Source organism: Aulonocara sp. 'chitande type north' Nkhata Bay, linkage group LG13, assembly GCF_057382095.1.
Source record: "Aulonocara sp. 'chitande type north' Nkhata Bay isolate Kocher_YH1m ecotype deep benthic linkage group LG13, A_spYH_male_GT1.1, whole genome shotgun sequence".
Lineage (NCBI taxonomy): Eukaryota > Metazoa > Chordata > Actinopteri > Cichliformes > Cichlidae > Aulonocara > Aulonocara sp. 'chitande type north' Nkhata Bay.
Genome location: NC_141356.1, coordinates 296642 through 322629, shown reverse-complemented (window position 1 = coordinate 322629; position 25988 = coordinate 296642). Strand labels below are relative to the sequence as shown.

General features: G+C 41.7%; 2 protein-coding genes and 1 pseudogene across 2 annotated transcripts in view; all 3 read left to right on the top strand.

The window, feature by feature from the left end:
• Positions 1–9219, top strand: part of LOC147315387 (collagen alpha-1(XIII) chain-like) — a 39817-nt gene extending 30598 nt beyond the window's left edge. Inside the window, exon 3 of the mRNA XM_086258172.1 lies at positions 9014–9219. Coding sequence (XP_086114298.1) covers positions 9014–9045 — 32 coding nt within the window. The 3' untranslated portion in view covers positions 9046–9219. The remainder of the gene's footprint in view (positions 1–9013) is intronic.
• A 4372-nt stretch (positions 9220–13591) lies between these two features.
• Positions 13592–25988, top strand: part of col13a1 (collagen, type XIII, alpha 1) — a 71236-nt gene continuing 58839 nt past the window's right edge. Inside the window, exons 1-3 of the mRNA XM_086258171.1 lie at positions 13592–13612; positions 15870–15905; positions 19392–19418. Of these exons, the coding sequence (XP_086114297.1) occupies positions 15885–15905; positions 19392–19418 (48 nt within the window). The 5' untranslated portion in view covers positions 13592–13612; positions 15870–15884. The remainder of the gene's footprint in view (positions 13613–15869; positions 15906–19391; positions 19419–25988) is intronic.
• LOC147315386 (uncharacterized) lies at positions 22979–25760 on the top strand (annotated as a pseudogene).

The window sequence follows — 25988 nt, the reverse complement described above, 5'->3', positions numbered from 1 at the left end:
AACACAAAGAAGCCATGACTGTCAAATATTGTTCACAAATCTGTCTAAATCTGTGTTAGTGAGAACTTCTCGTTTGCCGAGATCATCCATCCCACCTCACAGGTGTGCTGATTGGACAGCATGAATATCGCACAGGTGTGCCTGAGACTGCCCACAATAAAAGCCCACTCTGAAATATGCAGTTTGATCACACAGCACAATGCTACAGATGTCGCAGCTTTTGAGGGAGCGTGCCATTGGCATGCTGACTGCACGAATGTCAACCAGAACTGTTGCCTGTGAAATGAACGTTCATTTCTCTGCCATAAGCCATCTTCAAAGGTGTTTCAGAGAATTTGGCAGTACATCAATCGGACTCACAATCGCAGACCACATGTAACCACACCAGTTCAGGACCTCCACATCCAGCATGTTCACCTCCAGGATGGTCGACCAGGTGGAGACCAGCCACCCAGACAGCAAACCGATTGTTGTTGCAGCTCAAGGTTCAAATAAAGAACCTTGAACCTTGAACCTTGAGCTGCAACAACAATCGGTTTGCATAACCAAAGAATTTCTGCAAAAACTGTCAGAAACCGTCTCAGGGAAGCTCATCTGCATGCTCGTGGTCCTCATCGGGGTCTGGACCTGACTGCAGTTTGTCACTTTAACCACGTTGAGTGAGCGAATGCTCTCATTTGATGGCGTTTGCCACGTTGGAGAGGTGTTCTGTTGACAGATGTTTTTACTGTGCAGGGCAGATGGCAGACAGCTTGTGGCGTTGTGTGGATGAGCAGTTTGCTGATGTCAGCATTGTGGATTGAGTGGCCCATGGTGGCGGTGGGGTTATCATTTATCCATGACCATAAGCTCATGTTATAGCATGATAATGCACGACCCCATATTGCAAGGATCTATACACAATTCCTTGGAAGTTGAAAACATCCCAGTTCTTGCATGGCCAGCATACTCACCAGACATGTTTGGGACGCTCGGCTCGGCGTATACGACAGCGTGTTCCAGTTCCTGCCAATATTCAGCAACTTTGCACAAGTATTGAAGAGGAGTGGACCAACAATCAACAACCTGATCAACTCTATGCCCAATGCACACCATTTGCCTCACACAGGCAACACATCTTCATTGGATGTGTTGCACTGTGTGAGCCAAATGGTGGCCACACCAGATACTGACTGGTTTTGCGACATCTGTAGCATTGTGCTGTGTGATCATACTGCATATTTCAGAGTGGGCTTTTATTGTGGGCAGTTTCAGGCACACCTGTGCAATATTCATGCTGTCCAATCAGCACCTTGACATGCCACACCTGTGAGGTGGGATGGATGATCTCGGCGAACGACAGATAACACAGATTTAGACAGATTTTTGAACTATATTTGACAGTCATGGCTCCTTTGTGTTTGTAGAAAATGTTTCAGATCTTTAAGTTCAGCTCATGGAAAATGGGAGCAAAAACCAAAGTGTTGCATTTATATTTTTGTTCAGTGTATTTATAAAGTGCACAGAGTTGTGCCAGGGGGGCGTTTTCTCCTCATCGTATGGACTCCAGTTTAATTATTATCCATTCCCTTTTCATGACACCATGTAGAATGATCTGTTCCAGTATGTGGAGTTTGCAGTGAAACTCTCTTATATGTTCTTTCTGTTGCACAGTTTGGTTTAGTTTGAATCTGACTGACTGGAGGCAGAATCTCACAGGCAAAGATTGTTTTTCAGTTTTCACGTTCAGAGCAGTGCAGAGTGTCAGGCTGGAGAAAAACCAACATCCCACATATGGTAAAACCGTTGTTAGGGTTTTTCTGCACTCTCTCCCTCCCTGTCTCTGTCTCTATCTTTCTGCCTAAGCTTCTGTTTTAATAGCTTGAATAGTGCAGTCTGTCAGCTACCATTTTTCCTGCCTGGTAACTCAATTTAAAAATGAATTGCTCCTTTAAATCCTCACACCACATCATTGTTAAACTTGGCACAACAATGTCTTATATTGCATGGGAGACTGAGGTTCCAGACACGTTGGTCCTCAGGCTGTGATATGTGCCACAGCACTGAAAGATATAAAGACAGATATGAGCAGATGGAGCCAGCGTTTTTGGTTGTTCTGTGTTAGCAGAGTTTTCCAGTCAGACTCTTCGGTGTTTTGATCTTGTTGTCCATCCCCAAAGCTACACTAAAAACTAAAGGAGGCTGAGCCTTTATTTTGGCGTCCCCGCTGTTTGGACATCTCTGCTTTCCAGTCTTCAGTCTGTGAGCTTAGTGGACTGTTTCAAAGAGCAGCTGAAGACACTTTTTAAACTGGCATTTGAGTAGCATTAGCTTGTATTGTATTGCTTATTTACTTTTCATTGTTTTCATATGATGTGGAGCACTTTGTGATCTGTAGCTTTAAAGGTGCAATAAAAATGAATTTTCTTACTTCTGAACCTTACTGTAATGTTAATGTTAGCTAATGATTCTCACTGAGTCACTCATTGTTAGTCTAAATATGTGTCCATTATACATTATACCTGCTCGCTTTTCCTGTTAGTGTTACGTGACTCCAACATTATTGACTGATGATAAGTGACTTACGTAAAATTCCAATTTATTATCTCTTATCTCTTATTCAGAACATTTCACAGCTACAGTAAGACTTTTTTGAGGTTATTGAGTTAAAAAATGTTGTTTAATGTGTAATTTTGATTTCTATCAAGATGACGCTCATAGACTGAAACTATTAAAAATATATAGGAGTGAGCACCGGGAGGTAAGAGAGGGCTGTCTCATGCTAGCCGACCACTGCCATCCAGCCTCTTGCTGGTACAGTCTCAGGATGAACTAAGAGCCAGGATTACAGCCCAGCGGGAAATAAGAGAGTGCTGTGCTCTAATTTTCATGGTAACCTGGCTTTCACACAACATGCAGCTGTGACATCAGAGCTACTGGGACACGCCCACCAGTCCTTTGTTCCTTTGCCCTCCAGCCATCCTTTGAGCGTCTTACAGTTTAACGTAGCCGAATCGACATATGGTTGCTGTGCTATCAGAGATGCTAGAATGGCGTAGATTATGTCACCAACGTGTGAACACACCTCCTAACCCTGCCTTACAGGTCAGATGTGGATCACAAGACCCCCAAATGTGTAAGTTCATATCTTTGGATATGCTCTCATCATAGATGACACAGTAGTCTTGGACTGAGACAGGTGAGAAAAAAAAACTTTTGATCTGTCTGCTATTGGTCGTCACGATGGAGTAATGTTTTGCCCGCCAGGCTAGAGAGTCGGTCACATGACCAAACTGTGGTGAAACCAATGACTGTAGAAATGATGGCCGACCTGGCTGCACTTCCTCCCGTTGAAAATTTAAATGAAACCAAAGTTCCTGCTTGAGGGAGCTGCGTTATACTGGCGCCCGCACACCTGCTGGGCGTGACCACGAACACACACCCCTGCCCTTTTTACGTAGTCCACTGCTCCAGTTTTGAGGATGTCGCTTTCATCGTCATTGCTATCACTAAATAAACAGACTGTTTCTGAGCATTGCCAGTTTAAACTGATTAACGTCCATCCCTATTATCTGTGGAGAGAGTTTGCCGTGTTTTTGGCCACTGTTTACGTTCACCTGCGAGTTAACACCACGGCACAACTCAGGAAATTCCAGAATGTCTTCAGCGCATTAGAGACGACTAATCCCGATCCTCTGGTGTCTGCTTATATAACACCTGCCATGTGCTCATCCTGTTATTACAGAGTGTATTCAAGCATTAAGAAAGACACTTGTTAACTAAGTCTGTTTACATATTTCTGCTTTACTTTGCAGTGACTCCATGCCTCTTCACCCCATCGCTTTGGGGAACGGCTCCAATCCACACAGGATAGATTTGAATCCACCTTAATGATACGAAAACATGAAAGTGGAAGAATTACGTCCCTATTTCTCTGTATCCAAACATCTGTCTTTGCTTGACTTTCCATTTTCCTCTGTACCACATCCTTTGGTTGGTAACATTGTACAAAGGAAGTGCAAGCTGTATAACACATTGGTTTTCATGACGCAGGGCTGTGGACTCCTGAAGGTTATTTTATAGCAAATGAGGCCCTCTTGGGTTACACTGTGGGAGTTGGGTGCTTCCTGGCCAAAGGTGCTGAGAAAAATCCATTTTCCTTGGACGTTTTGGGTAAAATCTCTTACATCTTTCTGTCTTTCACTGTGTGTGGAAGTTCTTTTGTACATATTTGTTCACATAAACGAGTCAATAACAGTTCATTGTGAGCCTTGTCAGTTTGGTTTTGTCTTTTTAAACTTCTCGTGTCCAGCAGATGTAGCAGCAGAATAATGGTCAGAGTATTGTGTCAAACATGTCTACACAAAAACTTATTTGTGTCCAGAAGTTTAAATCTGGATCGATGAAAAGATCTTGCTCCCACTCTGTGGTTGGGAGGGAGATTGAATGATGAGTTGGGGGCACTGACATTTTAAAAAGTTGGCTGAGATTAAATCTCTCCTGAATTATGTATTTCATTTGTTTGTGTTTAAGAAACCTACTGAAATGAAATCAAGTTTCCATCTTGAATAACATTTTTATTCTTTTTTCGTACCATTTTTGCTTTTTCTTTCTCTGGCACATATCTGGATTGTCCAAATGGCTCTAAGTTTACAGTGAATCAGGGAAGATTTTCTGGTGGAAGAAATTCCCACCAGCCTGTCAGAGAAGTGTTTATATTAAGGCTTTAAAGCAGTTATGATCATTAATACTTGGGATTATGACAGGCAGATTAGAGATTTTTACAGAAAGCTTATTCTAGGTCCGGCCATGGGCTGTCGAGCAAACTTGATTAGATCCAATCTGAAACATCTATAAGAAGAGAAATAGTAGTAAAAATGTTCTAGACCTCCGTGTTTTGACTTTCGTGGAGTTTTTACACCTAATGGTGATGGTTTATTTTTCCATGATAATTTAGAGACGTTTGAGTCTTTTGAACTAGAAAGTGTTTTTTCTCCTGAATTATGTCATTTAACTCTAGTTTTAGTTTCTCGGGATGCTAATTATATGTTTGTGTGGTGAGGAAGGCCAGGCAGATTCAATTTTTTTTTCTAATTCTAATTTTTGCTTCATTTTTCTTATGAGAACAGTGAGATATTGTTTTGTCCCACGACACTACCTTTCCACCTTCCCAAAGAACACTTGGAGATATTACTGGCAGGTCATTGTTTTCTAAATACAATCCCCAGTTAACAGAGTTCTTGATTTTAAGTAAAGAGGTATTAAATCTCTGATGGGACTCACAGAGATAGACACTGGTGCACGATGGCTGAACTAACTACAAGTTTAGTCCAAGCGAGAATGTGAGTGGTGTGCTGGTGAAAGAAGGTGTAATCCCTGAGAGTGGGGTGACGTAAACACTGTTGTTTAATAATGTCTGTAGAGTGTCTGTTGCTTTGACTCACTGCTGCACTGAGCCTGTAAATTCCTGGATTAAATACCAGGTTGAGTCTCGTCCTGTTAAAAGCGAGGGTGTCATTTGCTTCACATAATACAATCTGATGGTTACTTCTGTTTTAATGTTTTCCTTACAGACTAGTTACACAGTAACATTTGCTCTGCGTCTTTATCATATTTTCTAGATTTTTTTTCTTGTCATTTTCACCAAAGCAGGTCATAGGTTTGTTGATTTCTATGTATTATTGTAGGACATATCCCTCACATAATAAACACTTTGAGGGAAGTGTAGCTGTGATTTGATTCAAATGTTCAGGGGTGTATGGGCTGTAGGGATTTCAGAAAAAGGTGCAAAAGAAATGGAGTCGTTTTACTGAGTTAGGCTGACAGACGTTCACTGTTTAGACAACTGCTGCAGAAAATCCTTTAAGCATGAAAGTGAATTAACAAAGCAGAAATGTAAAGATCTGTAAATGTGTAGTTGAGTGATCATTGGTTGGCTGTGAGGGTGATTACACAAACAGGCTTTTCACTTTGTTTCACCTTTGATGTCAGTGGGATTTAGTAACATAGACCAACATCTCCAACAGTACAGTTCATTAGGACCCCAGTTTGTAATGGTTTTAAATCTTGTTATAGCAACGAGTGCATGACACACCAGGTTACCGACCAGTGAAGCTGGTGAAAATAAAGGCAACCAGATGGTGGGAAAGAGCAAAGGAAGTGCCCAACAAAAAATGGCTGCTACTGTGTGGTTTGACGGGAAAAACAGTGGATCTACAGGGTATATCAGGAGTGGAAGTGGGTTTTTGGATCTGGATATTTAGACAACTGAAACTGCACAGGCTATTCTTGGGTCAATATTCTGGGACAGAGAGTCATCATATTACTTGTTATCAAACAACAATAAACTGAGAATAAAGGGATTTTATTAAGGTAAAGTGTTGAATTATGCACATTTTCTCAAACTAAACACCAGGGCGCACGGGGCAATATTTGTAATGGTTTTAAATCTTATTATAGCAGCAAGTCTCAGTATTTTTGCGTAGTTACTTTAAGAACTTGAAAGACTTCCTTTTCAGTAAATGACTGAGTCTAATAAGACAAGGGAAAGGGAAACACCTGTGAATCTGAACGCTGGTGGGCAATATTAGATCGTTATTTCTGACCATAGCTAACCGCCACTGCTTTTACATAAGCATAAACAACAGGTGTTAGCAATAGTTGGGATTAAACCCAGCAGAGGACAAGGCTTGGAATATGATATCAATGCAGTCAAATAAATTCCACTTTTTGTGTGTGTGTGTGTTTGTTTATGACTGTAAACTTTGTTTCATGTTGTGCCCAGAGCTCGTTTGACGGGCGCCACTTCATGTGCTATATTTGAGCCCACTTCCCCAGGCCTTTCAAAGTGCCTTTGGATCAAGGTGCTCTACACTATGTCCCCTGGGTGAGTGGGTCCAGCCAACAGGATGTGATGGCAGGCCAGAATGCAACAAGAATCTTGCCTTCGTGTTTGCTTTCCACACCCTTAAATAGAGAGAGGGAGGTAAAGGGTAACCTTAAAAATGTGGAACACAATCGTAGGAATGACTGGAGCAGCCGTAATTTGACTTTATTACCCAGATCTCATATCATAATAGAAAATCCTCTAAATTTAAAGGGTCTGGGTGTTTACAGTATGCAACAGTTGGCTCTTTGTGGCCCTAAATGATGCAGTTTTAACTGCAGTTAACTTAAAACTAAAGAAAATATTAATCAAATATCATCTTATCAAATCGTAGGAATTCAAGTTATGAAATTTCATGAATCAACATTACATGATGTGATGTTGATTTATGAAATATCTCTAATTTTTAAAAAAATGTAAAATTATGTCTCTTAAAATACGTTATTCACTTAGCAAATAACAAATTAGCAACATTTATTCTGTCAGACCCCTGTAATAGGAGAAAGTCATAAAGCATTTACGTTATTCACTATTTAGTACAATGTTTAGTTTTAAATGTAGACCTGCTGACGGTGTTTGCTGTGATTTTAGTGAGCTGTCACTGTCTGTTCTGCATCCCTGAAAAGATGCAATTATTTTTCTGACGTAGTCCCTGTAATTAGATGAAGACACACACACAGGACTTTGTGAAAGCTGTGAGAATATAAAGCTGCCTGTGTGGACCAAACATTCAGTGTAAAATGAGAGTGGTGTACTGTGATGCCATGCGAAGGGTAGAGTAAGACTTTTTAAATTGCTGTAACGCCTTAGCTTTGGGGTGGCTACCAGTCTGCATGCTGTGTTGACACAATGGTAACAGAAAATAGTGGGGAACCTTTTAAACAACATCTTCTTATGCGAGCTTCAAACTGTAAACTGGTGTGACTTAATGTCATCATTTCCTCAACATAAACAGTATATTTTAGACCCTAAACTGTCTGTTTCCATTGTATTTAATTCGTATGGATTTGAATTTCACTGACAGCAGGCACCCAAGTATGGATGGAGTAGTCTGAGGAGCACATCGATTGAATAATAGTGAGGATTTGCATTTCACAGAGAGTTTTCCTCATCTTGCTGTGGCTCTCATGACGACGTCTTCAGTGACCCGTGTCTGGTTTTGGTCGTAACTTTCTGTTGAATGATCCCAGGCTCTTTCTACATAATTCGGTTTTTGTGAAAGGCCTGTTTTATGGCTGTTTGAAAGCTGACAGGCTGTGATGCGAGTTTATTAACTTGGCACAATCTGAAAGGGTTGAATTTTCGTAATAATTTTACCATGTGTGGACAATGAGAAATTCACTTGATGTTTGAGTATTTTATATTACATGCACTAGGTTTCCGTAAACAGGGTTAGAGACCCTAAAGAAATGCTATTTTTGACCAATCAATCTTATTTGCATTGCCAAAAGATTTTTTTATTTATCTATTGATTACCGATTGGTATAACTCATCCGCTTTGTTTAGAAGAAAACGGTGACGTGTGATCGGACCAAAATCTTCTGAATGTTTACATGAAGCATTTGATTTCTTGTTAATCTGGTTACTTGTGTACAGATTAAAGTGTTCATGTGCCACTGCTGTAACTAGACAGAAAACAACTCAATAATTGGCGTCTTGTGGTGTTGAAAAGTGACAAGAAGTTATGTTTGATTACCTCATAGAAAAATCAGTTACATTATTTTGGAGTTTTTAACAAGCATTTGTTTCATTTTATGTCAGAAACATGCCAGACAATAAAAAGTGTAACTAAAAGCCTGGTTCCTACTGTTGTGGTGAACTACGTAGAGCCTGTGATGTAGCCTACACAAGGAGCTAATGCCATTGTCACCATGTATACCTTAGCGTGTGAACAGTGACATTTAGTCACATCTTGTATGCATGCTGAGGATTATGGCACAGATTTAACACTGAAGTGTGAATCCACTGCAGAAAGATATTTTTACTCGAGTTACCTTGAGTCTTCCATGAAAAATGCATTGTTGCTCCACTGCTCATACTCAACTCTAAGAAACGTATTTTGGTTGCACACCATTGTTGGGTTAACTGGAATCTTTGTCATGGTTGCATAAAAACTTAGCACTCTCTCTTTCTCCCTCTGTCTTGCAGGACCTCCAGTAAGTACACCAGATGCTGTGTGACCTCCACATGATGAAGTGACTCAAAGTGATTATTTTTACATTTTGGTGACAAGTAGATGAAACGGACAATCCCCTGGAACACATCTGCTGACAGTAAAGCTTGACTGGATACGGTGGTAATCTGTAGTTTCATTGTGTAACTTCTGCCTGTCCACATACTTTAACAGTACTGATGATAAAGGAGCTTAGACCTGTGGCCCTTAGCAGGTCTGTGCAGGAAAAGCTGAATGCAGGCAAATAGTTGAAACTGAAACTTTGATTAAAAGGAAAACTCGTATGTTTTAGATAAAGAAGTATTTTAGCACCCACAGAGAAATTAGAGCTTTACAAAGTCATGAAAAACATGACTCCAAACAAGGAAAGAAGACTGAAATATTGCAAAACCACAACAAAGGAAATGTATAACACAATTAGCCACCGGCATAGGTTCCAGTACCAACATGACTTTGAACCGGATAAGCAGATAAGATGGATGGATGTAATAATTACTGCTTCCAGCTTTAGCAACATCTTCAGCTACTTCTGTTGATGTTACTTTTCCCCACTGTTCATACATTCAGTAGCTTTCACTGCAGAGAACTGAAGCATAAACTGCACATGAGGTTAGTTTAGTGTCAAACGGTGAGACACCAAACAGAAGACAGTAATCGATTTCATGAGTTTTATTGTAAACACAAGAGTAACAATGAAAAGGTGGGGGGGGGGGGGGGGTGTAGACTGGGACGTGGGCATGATGTGCAGGATCACTGACTTTAGACACTTCAACAGAGAGTAGTTAGATTTTGGGATGAAGAGTGAGAACCAGAGGAATATTGGAGTTAATGGCTTAATTGTAAGGCATTAACACCGCTGATTATTGATCGGTGAACACAGAAGAGCTACCTCGTCAGGACTCTGCAGTCTATTTACACCTACAGGCCAGTGGACACTCTTTCAATGATGAGGATGTAACATCCTGGACAGGGAGGAACGCTGGTTTGGAGTCAAGGAGGCCGTTTACGTGAAAAGGGAAAGACAATCTCTGAATGGAGGAGGGGCCTAAGGGTCCATCTGTCACCGTCTTACAATGCTGTGATTGCAGCCATTGCCCAACTCTCTGTCAATGGTACTCATGACCATTGATCAGTGGTCATGGCAATTTGAATATTAATGATCAAGGAACTGACCTCACAGCCCATTGTTCAATTAGTGGGCTGGTTTCAGTCCTTATGCAAATGTCCTGTTTATAAGGTTGGCAACCTGCAGAAGTCACTTAGATGGGTGACAAAATGCTACGTCCAGATGAACAGAATCACTGTTATTGGGATTTCCTTACCTGGATGATTGAGCATGCATCAAAACATACTAATAGGAAGGTTGGCTGCTCCCGTCTGCAAGCATTCATGTGCAAGATACTGAACCTTGAGTTGTTGCCAATGGATTCAATTGTTAATACAGTCCTGGTCAAAAGTTCAAGATCAGTTGAAAAATGATTCATATTTTTAATGTTTGGATCTTAACAAGGTTCCAAGTAGAACTTCAACATGCAACAAGAAGAAATGGGAGTGAAACAGGCTGTTTTACAGCAGATCAAAAGTTTAGGACCACATGCTTTAAAAGGCCAAATCTGTGCAAGAATGTGGATTTGTTGTCATTTTCTGTCAGGTAGTCACACTATCATGACGTTCTGATGGCAAACAAATGTTCCCTTTTTGAATGTCGGGTTGTTGAACTGCAAAAGCAGGGTCTCTCTCAGCGCACCATCGCTGCTGAGATGGGAAGTAAGACAGTCATTTGGAATTTCTTAAATGATCCTGAGGGTTATGGAACAAAAAAGTCAAGAGGAAGACCCAAAAAAATCTCACCAGCACAGAGCCGAGGATCCAACTGGCTCTCCGTCAAGACACTGGACAATCCTCAACCCAAATTAAGGGCGTTTCTGGTGCCAACTGCGGCCCATAACTATCAGATGGCATCTGAGACTTGAAGGGCCTCAAAAACAAAAAACGTCTTCAAAGGCCTCGTCTCCTTGAACGCTGCAGAACTCACCATTTGGACTTTGTAAGAGAGCACCAAACATGGGACATTGAAAGGTAGAAGAAAGTTTTATTGTCTAATGAGAACAAATGTAACCTTGATGGTTCTGATGGCTTCCAACGTTACTGGCATGACAAGCAGATCCCATCTGAGATGTTCTCTATGCTCCACAGTGGAGGGGATGCCATAATTTCCTTCAGTTGAGCAATAGAGCTTCAGGAGGTGCAGGGGCATCAAGTAGCTGCTGGCTATGTCCAGATGTTGCAAAGAGCATCACTCATGACTGAGGGCCCTCATCTGTGTGGTAACGACTGGTTTTATCAACATGACAACGCTACAGCATGCAATGCAGCGACGAGGGCTCAGACCTCTACATTTGAAAAACCACACAGTCACAAGACTCAGCCGTCCATCTGCATCTAAAGGACAAAGGTCACTCTTTGAAAATGCCAGTGTTCACAATTTGGACAGAGAAGACAGATGGTTTGAAAGAGGAGTGAAAGAAGTCATCTATGTCCACTGTGAACGATCATCTTTGAACAGAGGGCGGGGCTTACGACACCAGCCGCCTGCCATCTATAATCTAATTTTTAGATCCTTTCGCAGATGCCTTAGCGTCCACTCAGATCTTGTGTCTGCTGATCTCAAAAATTCAAATGATAGGGTGAGGCAAGGTCTCACAATGGTTTCACCTGAAACCTCTGCTAATAATACTCCACACCCTTTTCACATCTTGGCTCATGTGATAAAGCACATGATCAATAGTGGGTCAACAACCCTGATTAGGGCCAACTCCCACTAAGGCTAATAATCTGGGGCTGACCATCATTTGGTTTTAGAACTGAAGAAGCTTCTCGGATAAGAGTTGAAATGTCTTCAAGAAACTTAAAGAAGTCCAGTTGCTTTCTTTCCAAGTTCCTTAGATCACTATGACCTGGATGACTGAGAACCTTCACAGACATCCTTAACCAACCAATCCTCATACACTCTCGACAATATCTGTATCAGCTTCCTCATAAGAAAAATGAAAGGACTTTAGTATTGTATCATTTCAGTTTGGTCATTTCATGATTAGTATTGTTCTGTTCAACCCTGTTGATTTTGGACTAGCTACAGATTGTTTTGGTTCTGACTCTTTAATGGTGTTTTTCCACATTAATTGTGTTTTATAGCACTTTTAATGACACTCTCTAAACTCACAGTGGTTGGATAATAATACTCTGAAGGCCCTAATGGGACTAATGGCTTTTTAAGAAAAAGCATGTTTCAAGCCCCAATATTTAAGGAACCCAGGAGAGACTTGTAGTGGTATACAGTGTTCCCTCATTTATTGTGGGAGTTACGTTCTAAAAATAACCCGTGACAGGGGAAATCTGCGAAGTAGCCAACTTTATTTTTTACAATTATTATAGATGTTTTAAGGCTGTAAAACCCCTCACTACAGGCAAAAACATTTTCACACTTTTATCTCTTGTTTAAACACTCTAAAAGTTGAAACCTTTGTAGAAAAGTCCAGTATTATAGGATGAAAGCAAAGATCCAAATCTTTGCTGGTGGAGGCAGCTACAGTTGTAGCCACAGCTGCCCTGGGGCAGACTGACAGAGGCGAGGCTGCCATATCGCACCATCGGCCCCTCTGGCCAACACCAGTAGGCGGCAGGTGAAGTGTCTTGCCCAAGGACACAACAACCAAGACAGACAGAGCTGGGGATCGAACCGGCGATAGCTGATGATAGATGATACTTTTTGCTCTCAATATTTAAGCCAATTAAAATTCCTAATGCAAACTGGTCTTTCAAATCAATTATCAAATCCAACAAGTGTTCTTCCATCCAGAGTTACTAATGTTAGGGGAACAGCGTCTCCTGTCCTCTTGTTTGTCACACAGAAAAAATGTTCCACTTTTGACTTCCAGCTAATTTGTTTTGTATTCTTTCTTTATTGGAGTTCAAAAGCCTTGATTTGAGTTCCGTTCCCTTTGTGAAAGCAAAACACACTTGACTTTTTAAAAATTTGCTCCCTCTTGTTCTTAGTCCCAGCCCATAAATAAAAGCCATTGTATTCTAGTTCCTTGTGATTTGTTTGTAATGGAAGTCACTATGCTGGAAACCTCCATTGTAGCTTGGATTAGCTGAATAACAAGATGAGCAAGGGCAGTTAAGGAGATCTCAGAGGGCTTTGTTTTGCAGAAGCATGGAAACTACAAGTTCTTCCAAAAACAACCCTTGCATGAGGCTATGTGGTGAAAACTGTTGTTTTACATTAAAACTTATGTTCAAACAGTTAAACTTTTTTTTAAATTCATTGAATGTTGTGATGTTAGTGCATCAGCAGGATACTTTGTGCTGTCAGTGAACAGGCCAAAATAAACGATTCCCTTGCCGTAAGGTAGTAAACAGCCCCTCCAGTCATTACTACTGATTTTATTCTGGCCTGATTAAGTGCAGGTGTCTTTCATTATGTTAATTTTGTCTGTAAAATGTACTCTTCTTGTCATACTAATTTTGTCTCGTGCTTTTTTCAGGGTCCTCCTGGACGAGCAGGCTTTCCGGTAACTTGTTTTAACCTGTCTCTTTGTGTGTCCTCATGCATAGTATTGATGTGCGAGTGGTGGAGTATTAACATCTCAGCTGCTAGTTCAGAATGAAATGTGCAAATTACTACTTGTTGTTGCTTGTTGATTTTGTCACAGTTTAATGAAACTTTAATGAAAATCAAGATAATAACACACCGTTATCTTAATAGTCTTTAAATAGTCTTTAAAGGACTGTTTCCCAGAAATCAGGATTTGAAAAGGTTAGACTACCAACTTGTGCACATCCTTACAGAACCTGGAATACAAATACACCAGTATAGATGTACTATTGCAGTGAACTTTGCAGTTTTTATCACTTATATGATGAAAAGTTTCAGAGATGTCAGTACAGCAGTTGAATAGCACACACACCCTAACAGTATCCATTTGTAACACTGTGTGCTGTGATTGCGCACCTGTCCAGCTCTTGGTCTTTTTGATTAAAACGTCCATTCTCCAGCGCAAAGCTTACTTTTAATGTGTCATACACATATGTCATACAAGTATGTACATGCAAGCATGTGTTTTCTGTTAGTATATATGCAAGTGTGAGTGTGTATGTAGCTGACTAGGAAAGGCAGAAACAGGGTGTACATGACCGTTGCAGCAATCACATTTCCCTCTTTGCAAAAAATGAATTCAGAATCAGAAATGGTAAATGGCCTGTATTTATATAGCGCTTTACTAGTCCCTAAGGACCCCAAAGCGCTTTACATATCCAGTCATCCACCCATTCACACACTGGTGATGGCAAGCTACATTGTAGCCACAGCCACCCTGGGGCGCACTGACAGAGGCGAGGTGTGCCGGACACTGGCGCCCTCTGACCACCACCAGTAGGCAACGGGTGAAGTGTCTTGCCCAAGGACACAACGACCGAGACTGTCCGAGCCGGGGCTCGAACCGGCAACCTTCCGATTACAAGGCGAACTCCCAACTCTTGAGCCACGATCGGCGAAAGGGTTTTATTGCCAAATGTTGAGCAGGTTTACAACATTAGGAAAGTGCTGCGGTGCTTCAGTGCAAACATACTGTCATAAATTACACTTAAATAGACATGAAAATAAAAATAAGAATAAGATAAGAATAAAAATTAAGAATAAGAATTGGATGAGATTTTACCAAACACCCAATTCACCTCACTTTACTATAATGAATGTTGTACTCTGTGGTTCCAGCAAATAATCATGTTGGGCACTTTAAAGACTCCAGGTCCAGATTAAACTAAATGCAGTTTTGGCGGTGCCAGATTCTCCCCAAAGCCCTGATTTAAATCGGGACCTTGAACAGGAATTATTAACAAGCATTATTGCATTGAATAGTTGCAGAATCATGCTGTCAGCTCACAACTAAGTCAGAGAAACATTTTTTTTTTTTTGTTAAAGTTTGGTAAATTAAAAAACCCCAAACACCTAGGTTAGACTGCAAAAGGCAACAGTGTGTCTTTATGTCATTGGATGAACATTTAGTAAATATAAACTACACTATCATCTTGGAACAATCAGACTTTATACTATACACATGTAAAAATAGATTTAGGAATCAAAGCCCTGATCTGAAGCTAAAACCTGGCTAATCACCCAATCATGACTTCCTATCTCAGGTGGTTTTCAACCCGCTGCCCTTACCGTAACACTGTCTGGAGATATAAGATGGAAAAGTGTAACAAAGTAACAGGGCTACTAATAACTTTCTTCTAATGACATAAGAAATTACTGCAACTTTCTTCCATCGTCTTTCATCTTGAACTTTGCAGTGTTGAATGAGGCATGATTATTTGATAATTATGTGATTGTTTTTCACAGTGATCCTCTTTCTGCTCCCATAATTTGGGCATGGCATGTTGAATTGGTTATTCTGAATAACAAAAATGATCATCTTCCTTAAAGGAATACCATGACATTAAAAACTTTAAAAGCTTTTGTAGCAGTAATGCTAGCTGTGTTTCCATACGACTCCTGGCTACTAACTGATGTCAGAACAAAGCATTTAAGCTCTTTTAAATTTGTTATTCTCTTTTCTAGTTTTGGCTTCCATTAGGATATAAATGTGCTAACATTCGTCTCACTAACATGAACCAACCGTTGTTTCTATAACGCATCAGTGAAAAAATGAGATTAGCATAGTTCCTTGCAAATGAGAGAGTTGCAGAGACGATAAGTCTGAATGCCATGGTATCCCTATAGAACATCTGATTGACTCCTGTTCCTTCTTAATTTGCATTGGACATTAGGGTGGCAAAGGAAGTATGGGAATTCCTGGGAGAATGGTGAGTGAATTGGGTTCATGCATCACCAGCACTAGTGATAGTTACATTCAAAAGCTCTTACAACACAAATGCAAAAGGATTAATGTTACAGGATTAGATTACAGTTATTTTGAACAGTATGCATTAATACAGAAGTAAATGATCAGTACTGTGATAACAAAGTTTTCTTGAAGTTCCTTTGCTAGCATTTTGAATTACAAGCCACCCAGGGTGGAAGAAACATTAAAATCCTTTGTCTAAATAGGAGTACTGATAGCGTAATGAAAACACACTAACTTAACTCCGTGCTGCCTTGAGCTTGGCCTCTAGTCTCCTTCTCCATGGAGGGTACGGCTCCTTGCGGCTGTTTGTCTTATAGCTAAGCATCTCAGTCATCACTGCTGTCGTGGTGTTGATTAGCTGTTTGGTTACCATAATAGTCGAAGGAGGGATTTTCCGTAATGCTGCATTCACATCTTTGAGGAAACGTTCAGAGGGGACTTCATGTAGTCTTGGTAATCAACCATGGAAGGTCCAGGTTTCAAGCTCAGCCATGATCCCATCTCTCAGATTAGCTGCTCATGCATTCGCACTGAGTTTGGTACCCAATCTTAGAGTGTGGGGATGATGATATCTCCCCCTGACCTCAGGTTCTGCCTCCCTGTTGCTGTTTTACCTCATCAATTTCAAGTTGTGATAGCAGTTGTTTCTTCCAGATGTTGGAACACTGAGAAACTAGTTTTGCCATTAGTCGAGACGTTGGGTGTGGAGAATTCCATAGTAAAGTAAAACTTTATTTATATAGCACCTTTCAAGATAAAAATCACAAAGTGCTTCACAGAAGCTAAAACCTAAAAATAAAAATCAACCAAAAGCAAGTTTAAAAAGATGAGTTTTTAGCTGTTTTTTAAAAGCGACCACTGAGTCCACACATCTCAGGCTCAAAGGGAGAGAGTTCCACAATCTGGGGGCCACAGTTACAAAAGCTTTGTCGCCTTTTGTTTTCAGCCACGTGTGCTGGACAGCAAGCAAGCCCTGGTCACATGACCTCAGGGACCTGCTGGGAATGTATGGATGTAAAAGTTCACTTATATATGTTGGTGCTTGTCCATGCAGAGCCCTGAAAGTCAAGGTCAAAACCTTAAACTGGATTCTGAATTTAACTGGGAGCCAGTGCAGCTGAATCAGCAGGGGTGTGACATGGGAAAACTTGGAGGACTTGGTCAGAAGCTTTGCAGCAGCGTTCTGAACAACTTGCAGACGCTCCAAAGAGGCTTTACATAAACAAGTAAACAAAGAATTACAATAGTCCAGACGAGATGAAACAAATGCATGAATGACAATTTCTAATTTGGAGCGCGATACAATGGGACTCAGCTTAGCAATGTTTCTCAAGTGAGAAAAACAGGAGCGAACCAGAGATTTTACATGGGCATCCAAAGTCAGAGCTGAGTCAATACTAACACCAAGGCTCCTGATAGACGGTTTTGCAAACGTAGCAAGTGGACCCAAGTTTTCCATAACACTAGGTACATAGGTCCCATATCCTCTGCATGTAACCCCTTCTGCTTAGATTGCTTGCGTGATAGCTTTCCAACAGCCCTGTGTTCTTGCACCGCATTATTGGAAAACTGTGCAGAAAATATCAAAAGTAAAAATAATTATTATGCAGAAAACTGTTTCCCATCATTGTTAGCTGGATTCACTTTACAGCATATATTTAAGGTTGAACTCATTCTGTTTAATGGTCACCATCATATTCTATAAATGGTGCGGTGGGTGTTCTGTGACGACCACATATCTATGAAAACTTGTTCGTAAGATCAGAAACACAGGTCTGCATCCTGATTTTTCAAAAAGTCAATTAAAAGTAAGATAAATCAATCAGCTGAATTAAAATGGTTGAATAGTGTGTGACAGAGTTAACAGGGGGATTAAAATATGAGTAAAAAAGTGAAAGTGGCGTGTTGGCAAACAGCTGGTTAAGCCCATCACATTCATTCATTCTCATAGATGCTAATCTGACCCTGCACCTGCTCAACTTGCATAAGTTATTAGACTTTTATTAGAATGGTCAGAGTTGCTGTCCCCTCTCCATCATGGTCAAAAGTTTACTTGCTTATATAATAAAGGAGTTAAATAACTTTTTCACGCTCCATCCTCTCTTTATCACACATGTTGGCCAAGGTAATTAACAAGAGGACACTCATCGGTTACAAAGCTAAATCACTGAAGCTGGTTTGCTTCCTAATGCTAGCGATGTTTCCATACGACTCCTGGCTACTAACTGATGTCAGAACAGTGAAAGCAGACCACTGTGTTCTCCCCTCATGTCACCATTAAAGGCCAGAGGTTTATCCACATTTGCAAACCACCAGAAACCAACTGCTGGTCTCTCAGCTTGCCCAGCTCCAGTCGCTGTTAACGGGAGATGGACAAACCATCAGCGACAGAGACAACTACACTTTGCTATGAGATGAAATAAGCTTTCAGTGCAAATTATAACTTAATACACAATAATATAATAGTATAACTTAGTAGAAAAGTAGCATAGTAGCAGCAATACTATAATGTAGCAGAAATGATATGATTTAGCAGAAATACTACATGATAGTAGCCAACAGCAGCCTCAAGGCAGTAACGTAAAGGATGGATGCACATATTAATTGACAGGAGTTTTATGACAGCGCTGTCTGAGATTGTTTATTTGTAGATTTGACAGGGAAAGCAGACAGTGATGGAATGTGTTACATTACTTTGAATGCAAGCTGTGCAATCACTTCACCCTGGAAAATAATACAAAATGGAAAAAACTAAGTGTATACACACACACACACACACACACACACACACACACACACACACACAAAATACAACAGCCCGTTATTGTCGTAGTACATGAACAATGAAATTATTGTGGGTGCTTCATACCAACTGTGCCAGAATAAGATATAAATAGTTGATTTAAACAGTTGGAATAATTAGCAAACAGGAGTAATATATACAGTCAATGGGGATAAATGCAAAACAAGACAAATTCATGCAGAAATAAGAGAAAGGCCTGTCAAGAGGCTGTTTGTGAGTTTGGAGGTGTGGGACCTCCAAACTCACAAACCCGAGGGCAGCGGGTCAAACAGGTGGTGGGCGCGGTGTAGTGCTCACCTATGATGCTCCTGTTTTCCTGAGAGAGGAGCTGGCGATGGCTTCCAGGGGTGGAAGAGGGCAGACAGTGATTTTGGGGCAGTGTTAATTACCCTTCCTGTTCTCAGGAAAGCCATATATATCACCTTCCTCCATTTGATTTACATATACAGTAGTTCCCTTTAGCTCTTTCACCATCACCACCTCCGTCACTAGTCCTAAAGATGCTGCATGTCCCGAGCCCTCTCCATGTATCTAACACTGGTTCCTCTCCCTCTCTCTCTCGCTCTCTCTCTCCCTTCTTGTGTCTCTCCCCCCTCTACACACCTACTTGCATGTGACTGTGTCTGCTGTGTCTGATCCCAGGGCTTAAAAGGACACGCAGGGGAGAAGGTAAGTTTAGGAACACATGCCATTAGATGGTCCATATACAAATGTAGTTATTTAGCACAGTTAAAAAAATAACTTGATTAAACTTTAACTAAATGTTGGAGCTTAATCCTGAAATTCTATTTTTAATTTTGACTTCTTTGACTTTGCTCATCTGTGATTAACACGGCCCGATTGCAGTGAAATATAAATAGACTTGGCTAAGGTGTGACTCAATGGGTGGTGGAAGTAGTGGTTAGAGGTGCATAACTGTGCACTTCATTGTATGAACAGGGATGGGATTTGGATCTCTATTTTTCAACAGCATGTGGGTCTGTAAATGGTTTCCCACCCCAGTTAGGTCACCTGAAGTCTTTACACTCTGAAACACCAAAGTAACAATTTGTTACGCAGGCATCTGAAAAGTCTAATTTAAGACTCCTAAGTCTGTCCCCCAACTGGGGAGACCTTTACACAGGCAACGGCAGAGTACATGACAAAATTCTAGGGTGCTAAATTAGCTCACTTGGTAGAACAGGTGATCCGTGTCCACGAGGGTCAATGCAGCAGTCTGAGTTTGTTCTCTGCTCCTGAATGCTGTATTCTGTACTATGATGGACACTACACAATTTATTTAAAATGCTGTTCACTCAGCAGAAGTAGAAGATTTAATAGTTATTACCCAAAATATTTCTATTATTATGTTATTTATGTTATATTGGAGAAGAGAAGAACAAATGCCAGACTGGTGACCATTATTCCAACTGCTATAAGTCTGTAGGGTTAAACACACATTAAACACACAGTCTCTAAAGAGGGAGAGTGTCAACAAGCAAAATCTTCCAATCTGTCAGATGCATATACAAATACAGATTTGTTCTCATCACTCTGAATTCTTGGCTGAAATGTGTAACAAAGGGGAAAAGCAACAACACATACCAGAGAGTCAAATGTGGTTGTTAGCCAATACATTTTTTAAATAGTCAGTCATTAAAATATAATTTTAGCCTTGGATTGCCTTACAAAAATTGTAACCTGATCATCAGGATCCATAAAGTGCGGAGGAGCAGACAATGTGGCTACTTTATGGATCACAGTGCAAAATATTTATCTTTGTAGGCTGAGAATATGCTTCAGTAGGTAATGATCTGTGTTTCGTCTCTTCCCGTAGCTGTCAGGACAAACAGAATGAAGGAATACCAAAATTATACATGCAGACATTACTGCATGTAATCTCTTAAAGCCACAGCTGATGGAAAGTGATCTTTGTGGGATTAAAAAAAAGTTTATTTAGGATGAAATAAGATCCATATTCTATGTGTCTGCTTGTGAACAACAATTGGTTTTGTTTTCTCCGAGTGGGTCCTGGTTTTGGTTGAAATTCAAACCCTAACCTGTGACTTCTCATCTGTACAAATGAAATTCTCTGACTTACCAAAGCGGGAGCACACCAAGGAAGCAACAGACAACAACCTCAAATTAAACGAACCCTCTTTTTCAATCATTACTTTTACCTTCTGGTAAAACGTGAAGTACCCTCTGAAGATTTACTAGAAGATGTAAACACAGCACTAAGGACGATACCAACTGCGACCATCCAATCAGCTAATCAACACCACGGTAGCAGTGGTCTGTAAGATGCTTGGTTACAAGATGAAAAGCCACATGGAGCTGTTTCCTCCATGGAGAAGGAGACTAGAGGCCAAGATCAAGGTAGCATGGAGAGAAGTTAGCAAACTTTTGAAGCTACAGAAAGGTGTAATAAAGAAAAGGTACCTAAGAAGTACAGAGTCCTTGGAAACTGCCAAGGAAAGACTCACAGCCTTGTCCAGCCACTTGAAGAGGTACACTAGAGAGCTAGAAGGCAGGGGGAGAAACCAGGTCGACTCCACAGAACAATCTAAGGTGTACTCTCAGTGGCAGGGAACAATATGAGAACAGCACCACCAAGGCTGGAGACGGAGCAATACTGGAAGAGCATATGGAGAAGGACCCAATCTATAACGACAATCCACAGTGGCTAGTGAATCTAAGAGACCACAGTAAACTCCCTGAATAGTCCAGTAGGGACCACAGTGGCAGACATCCAAGAAAGGGTATGAAAAGTTGGACAGCATTAGACCCTGACATGATTCATGACTACTGGCTGAAGAAGCTGACGGTACTCCATGAGCCACTGGGAGCACAAATGAACCAGCTGCTAGTTTATGAGAGACACACAGAAGGGACCAGTTCCATCCAACTCCCGACCAATAACCTGCCTATGAACTGCACAAGATCCACAGGACAATAAGAGCCTTCATCAGTAATGCAATGGGGATTCGGTGAACAACACTAGAGGTAGGGCTGGCCCAAAATTCATATCTCGATATTCCTTAGCTGGATGGTGATATACGATATATATCTCAATATTTTTTAAAACCATAAAGTAAGAACAAAAAGAGAGTTTTTAGTCAAAGCTGTGTCCCAGATCTCACACAGGCACTTTTATTAACGTACAGCGTAGATGTAAATAAAAAGAATTACTCGGAAATAAATTATCATTTTTTATTAAATAATAATGCTCCATAAATAAAATAAAACAATGTTGTTTTTGTGCATAACAAACTGCTCACAATTGTGCAGTCAAGATGTAAACTAAAAAGACACTGAGCATAATAACAAAGACAGATTTGCAGCTGCTCTGTTCCCAAGTTCTACTGTGTGACTGAGTTTGAAATCCTCTTTGTAACCATGTCTCTTAATAAGTGCCATATGTGGTCCTTACGCACACAATACGGTAATATTACATTGAAGCCCATGCGTATCACTCCGCGAGGCTCCTGACTACGGTAGCCGTAATGCTCCAACAATCCATCAAGCGGTGCGGCTTTGTAGCTTAGCAAAGTCGTCCAAAAACATTTTTTGACAGATTGCTGAGCGCCGTGTACCACAGAAAATCGGTTCGCGGTCAGTAAGCACAACCAGAATTCATACATAAGGTGCACCGTCGAGTTTTGAGACAATGAAAGGATTTTAGATGGCGTCAACATGTTAGCCCAGTTAGCTCGTTAACCCGTTGACGCCGTCCAGCCCCACGCACGGGGTGATCCGCGGTAACTCGTTAACGGAGATTTGCCGTGTTAATGCAGTTATGGCGTTAACATCATTTTAACGAGATCACTGCTACCAGCACTAAAATAGCAATGTCCAAATGTTTAGTTTTTACCGACCAGCTCCTCTTTGATAGTTGGCGTGTCCATCTTGTCGTTGCCTGCAGGTGAAGCGATGGGCGAGGGGAAGTTGTGTTCAGTGAAGGAGAGAGGCGAGGCAGAGTAACGTTGCGTAGAGACAAAAGTGGACGAAAGAGAGGCATTATAACGTAACATAGACTATATCGATATAAACGATATTGTCACATCTCATATCTCGTATAAAAATATATCGATGTATTTAAAAACTCAATATGTTGCCCAGTCCTAACTAGAGGCCAACACCACAAGTAAACATCAATTGAGGGATCTACCAAGGAGATGCTCTGTCTCCACTGCTGTTCTGCATAGACATGGACCCCTTTGGTGAGATCATTGATAAGACTGGCTACGGATACCAACTATGGAATGGAGCAGTTGTCATACATTAAGCTGTTTGCCAAGAGTGAACAAGACATCGATTCACTGATCCACACCACCAGGATGTACAGCAGCGACATCGGAATGTCGTTCGGACTGGAGAAGTGTAGACAGATGGTAACGAAAAGAGGGAAGGGGATTGCACTACCAGAAGGCAATACTGCAGACATAGAGGACAGCTACAACTACCTGGGAATGACACAGGCAAATGGCAACCATGAAGAGGTCACTAGAAAAGCTGTAACCACCAAGTACCTGCAGAGGCAAGTCCTGAGGAGTCAGCTGAACGGTAAGAACAAGATCCGGGCTATCAACACCTACGCCCTGCCCGTGATCAGGTACCCTGCTGGGACAATAAGCTGGCTAAAGGAGGAGATAGAAGCCACTGACATCAAGACCCTCGTCTTGATTCTTCTATCTCCTCCTGACCATACGTAGAGAGTTTCACCCAAAATCCAGCACCCTGAGGCTGTACGCTAAGTGAAAGGAAGGAGGCCGGGGCCTAGTGAGCGTCAGAGCCACTGTCCAGGATGAGACAACAAACATCCATGAGTATATCAGGAAGACTGCCCCGGCTAACTGCGTGCTCAGTGAATACCTCAGGCAGCACAAACCCGAGGAAGAGGAGGCGCCTCTCTGCCATGGAAGGACAGGCCCCTGCATGGTATGTACCACCGGCAGATAGAGGAGGTGGCTGACATCCAGAAATCCTACCAGTGGCTGGATTGAAAGACAGCACGGAAGCACTAATCATGGCAGCACAGGAACAAGCTCTGAGCACAAGATCCATAGAGGCTGGGGTCTATCACACCAGGCAGGACCCCAGGTGCAGGCTGTGTAAAGATGCTCCTGAGACAATCCAGCACATAACAGCAGGGTGTAAGATGCTAGCAGGCAGGGCATACATGGAACGCCATAACCAAGTGGCCGGCATAGTGTACAGGAACATCTGTGCCGAGTGTGGCCTGGAAGTCCTGAGGTCAAAATGGGAGACGCCCCCAAGGAAGGTGGCGAACAACTGAGTTAAGATTCTGTGGGACTTCCAGATACAGACGGACAAAATGGTGATGGCTAACCAACTGGACATAGTGGTGGTAGACGGAGGAAGACGTATGTGATAGTGATCGATGTAGCAGTTCCGAGTGACAGCAAAATCAAGAAGAATGAACACGAGAAGCTGGAGAAATACCAAGGGCTCAGAGAAGAGCTGGAGAAGGTGTGGAGGGTGAAGGTAACGGTGGTCCAAGTGGTAATCGCAGCGCTCGGCGCAGTGAATCCCAAGGTAGGCGAGTGGCTCCAGCAGATCCCAGGAGCAACATCCAAGTTCTCTGTCTAGAAGAGCGCAGTCCTGGGAACAGCCAAGACACTACGCTTGAAGGATAGACCGCCGCAGGATGTAAAGTGTTTTCTAATATGTTAAAAAGTTGAGCTACAACAGTAATTATCTAGAGCTATCTGTAAAACACATGCATGTCTCTGGACTATGGGGGGAAGCCGGAGTACCCGGGGAGAACCCATGCAAACACGGGGAGAACATGCAAACTCCACACAGAAAGACCCCGGCCTGATGGTGGAATTGAACTCAGGACCTTCTTGCTGTGAGGCAACAGTGCTTCCCACCGTGCCATCGTGCTGCCCATTGATATAACTGATATCAGTGGGCATTATATTGATATAATTATTCAACACAAAAAAGTTCAATCAGTTTTTGATTTAACCATCGGGAATGCGTACGATTGGCAACCATTTTATATTTATATGTCCCATGTCATTGAACAGTTTTGTGGCAAATAGAGAGTGAACCCAGATGCAGGACTCAGCAGACAGAATTAATCTCAAAATCACAGCTTTAGGATAGGATAGGATAGAACTTTATTAATCCCTCGGGTGGGTTCCTCTGGGAAATTCGACTTCCAAAAAAGCACAGCAACGACCGAAGTTACAGTTACAGAATTGTTATACACACACACACACACACACACACACACACACACACACACACACACACACACACATATATAAATACAGAGACAAATATAAATAAAATATACAAAGGGGATAAATAGAATAAATAGGAATAAAAAATAAAAATACAAGTGAATTGCACATTTCAAGTATTGAGTCTATTGCACTGTTGACTATTTACAAAAAGTATTGCACAAGGTATTGTACAGTGAGGTGAAGAGGCACTACAGCTTAGTTGTTCCCCCCTCCTTTGTCCTCCTGTTTCCCCTCCCTCTCCCCTCCAGAGAGGAGTTAAACAGTCTGATGGCGTGTGGGACAAAGGAGTTTTTAAGTCTGTTAGTTCTTGTCTTGGGGAGAAGCAACCTGTCACTGAACAGACTCTTCTGATTGTTTATGGCCGTGTGCAGAGGATGCCCAGCATTGTTCATAATGTCCAGCAGTTTCTTTAATGTCCTTTTCTCTGCCACTGTCACCAGAGTGTCCAGCTTCATGCCGACCACAGAGCTAGCCTTCCTGATCAGTTTCTCCAGCCTGGATGAGTCCCTCTTTGCTGTGCTGCTCCCCCAGCACACCACAGCATAGAAAAGTACTCCAGCAACCACTGACTGGTAAAACATCCTCAGGAGCTTCCTGCAGATGTTAAAAGACCTCAGCCTCCTGAGGAAGTACAGTCGGCTTTGGGCTTTTTTATACAGGTGCTCTGTGTTTAGCTTCCAACTACTCAGAACCCCTCCTAGATGGCCAATCTCCTTGCCCCATCTCTAAGGGAGAGGCCAGCCACCCTTCGTAGGAAGCGCATTTCCACCGCTTGTGTCTGCAGTCTCGTTCTTTGTTTACCGCAGTGACCTAACCCTCGGAGATAGACGAGTTGTCCCTGTCGTCCCCAGACTCTCCGTCCTCCATGGAAGACGGGCTAGTGGGATTAAGGAGATCCTCAGCAGCGCTTCACTCACACATGAATGTAAACATTTCTTAAAACCAAAGGAGCAAATAAAGAGTGCAGAATAAAAACACTGGA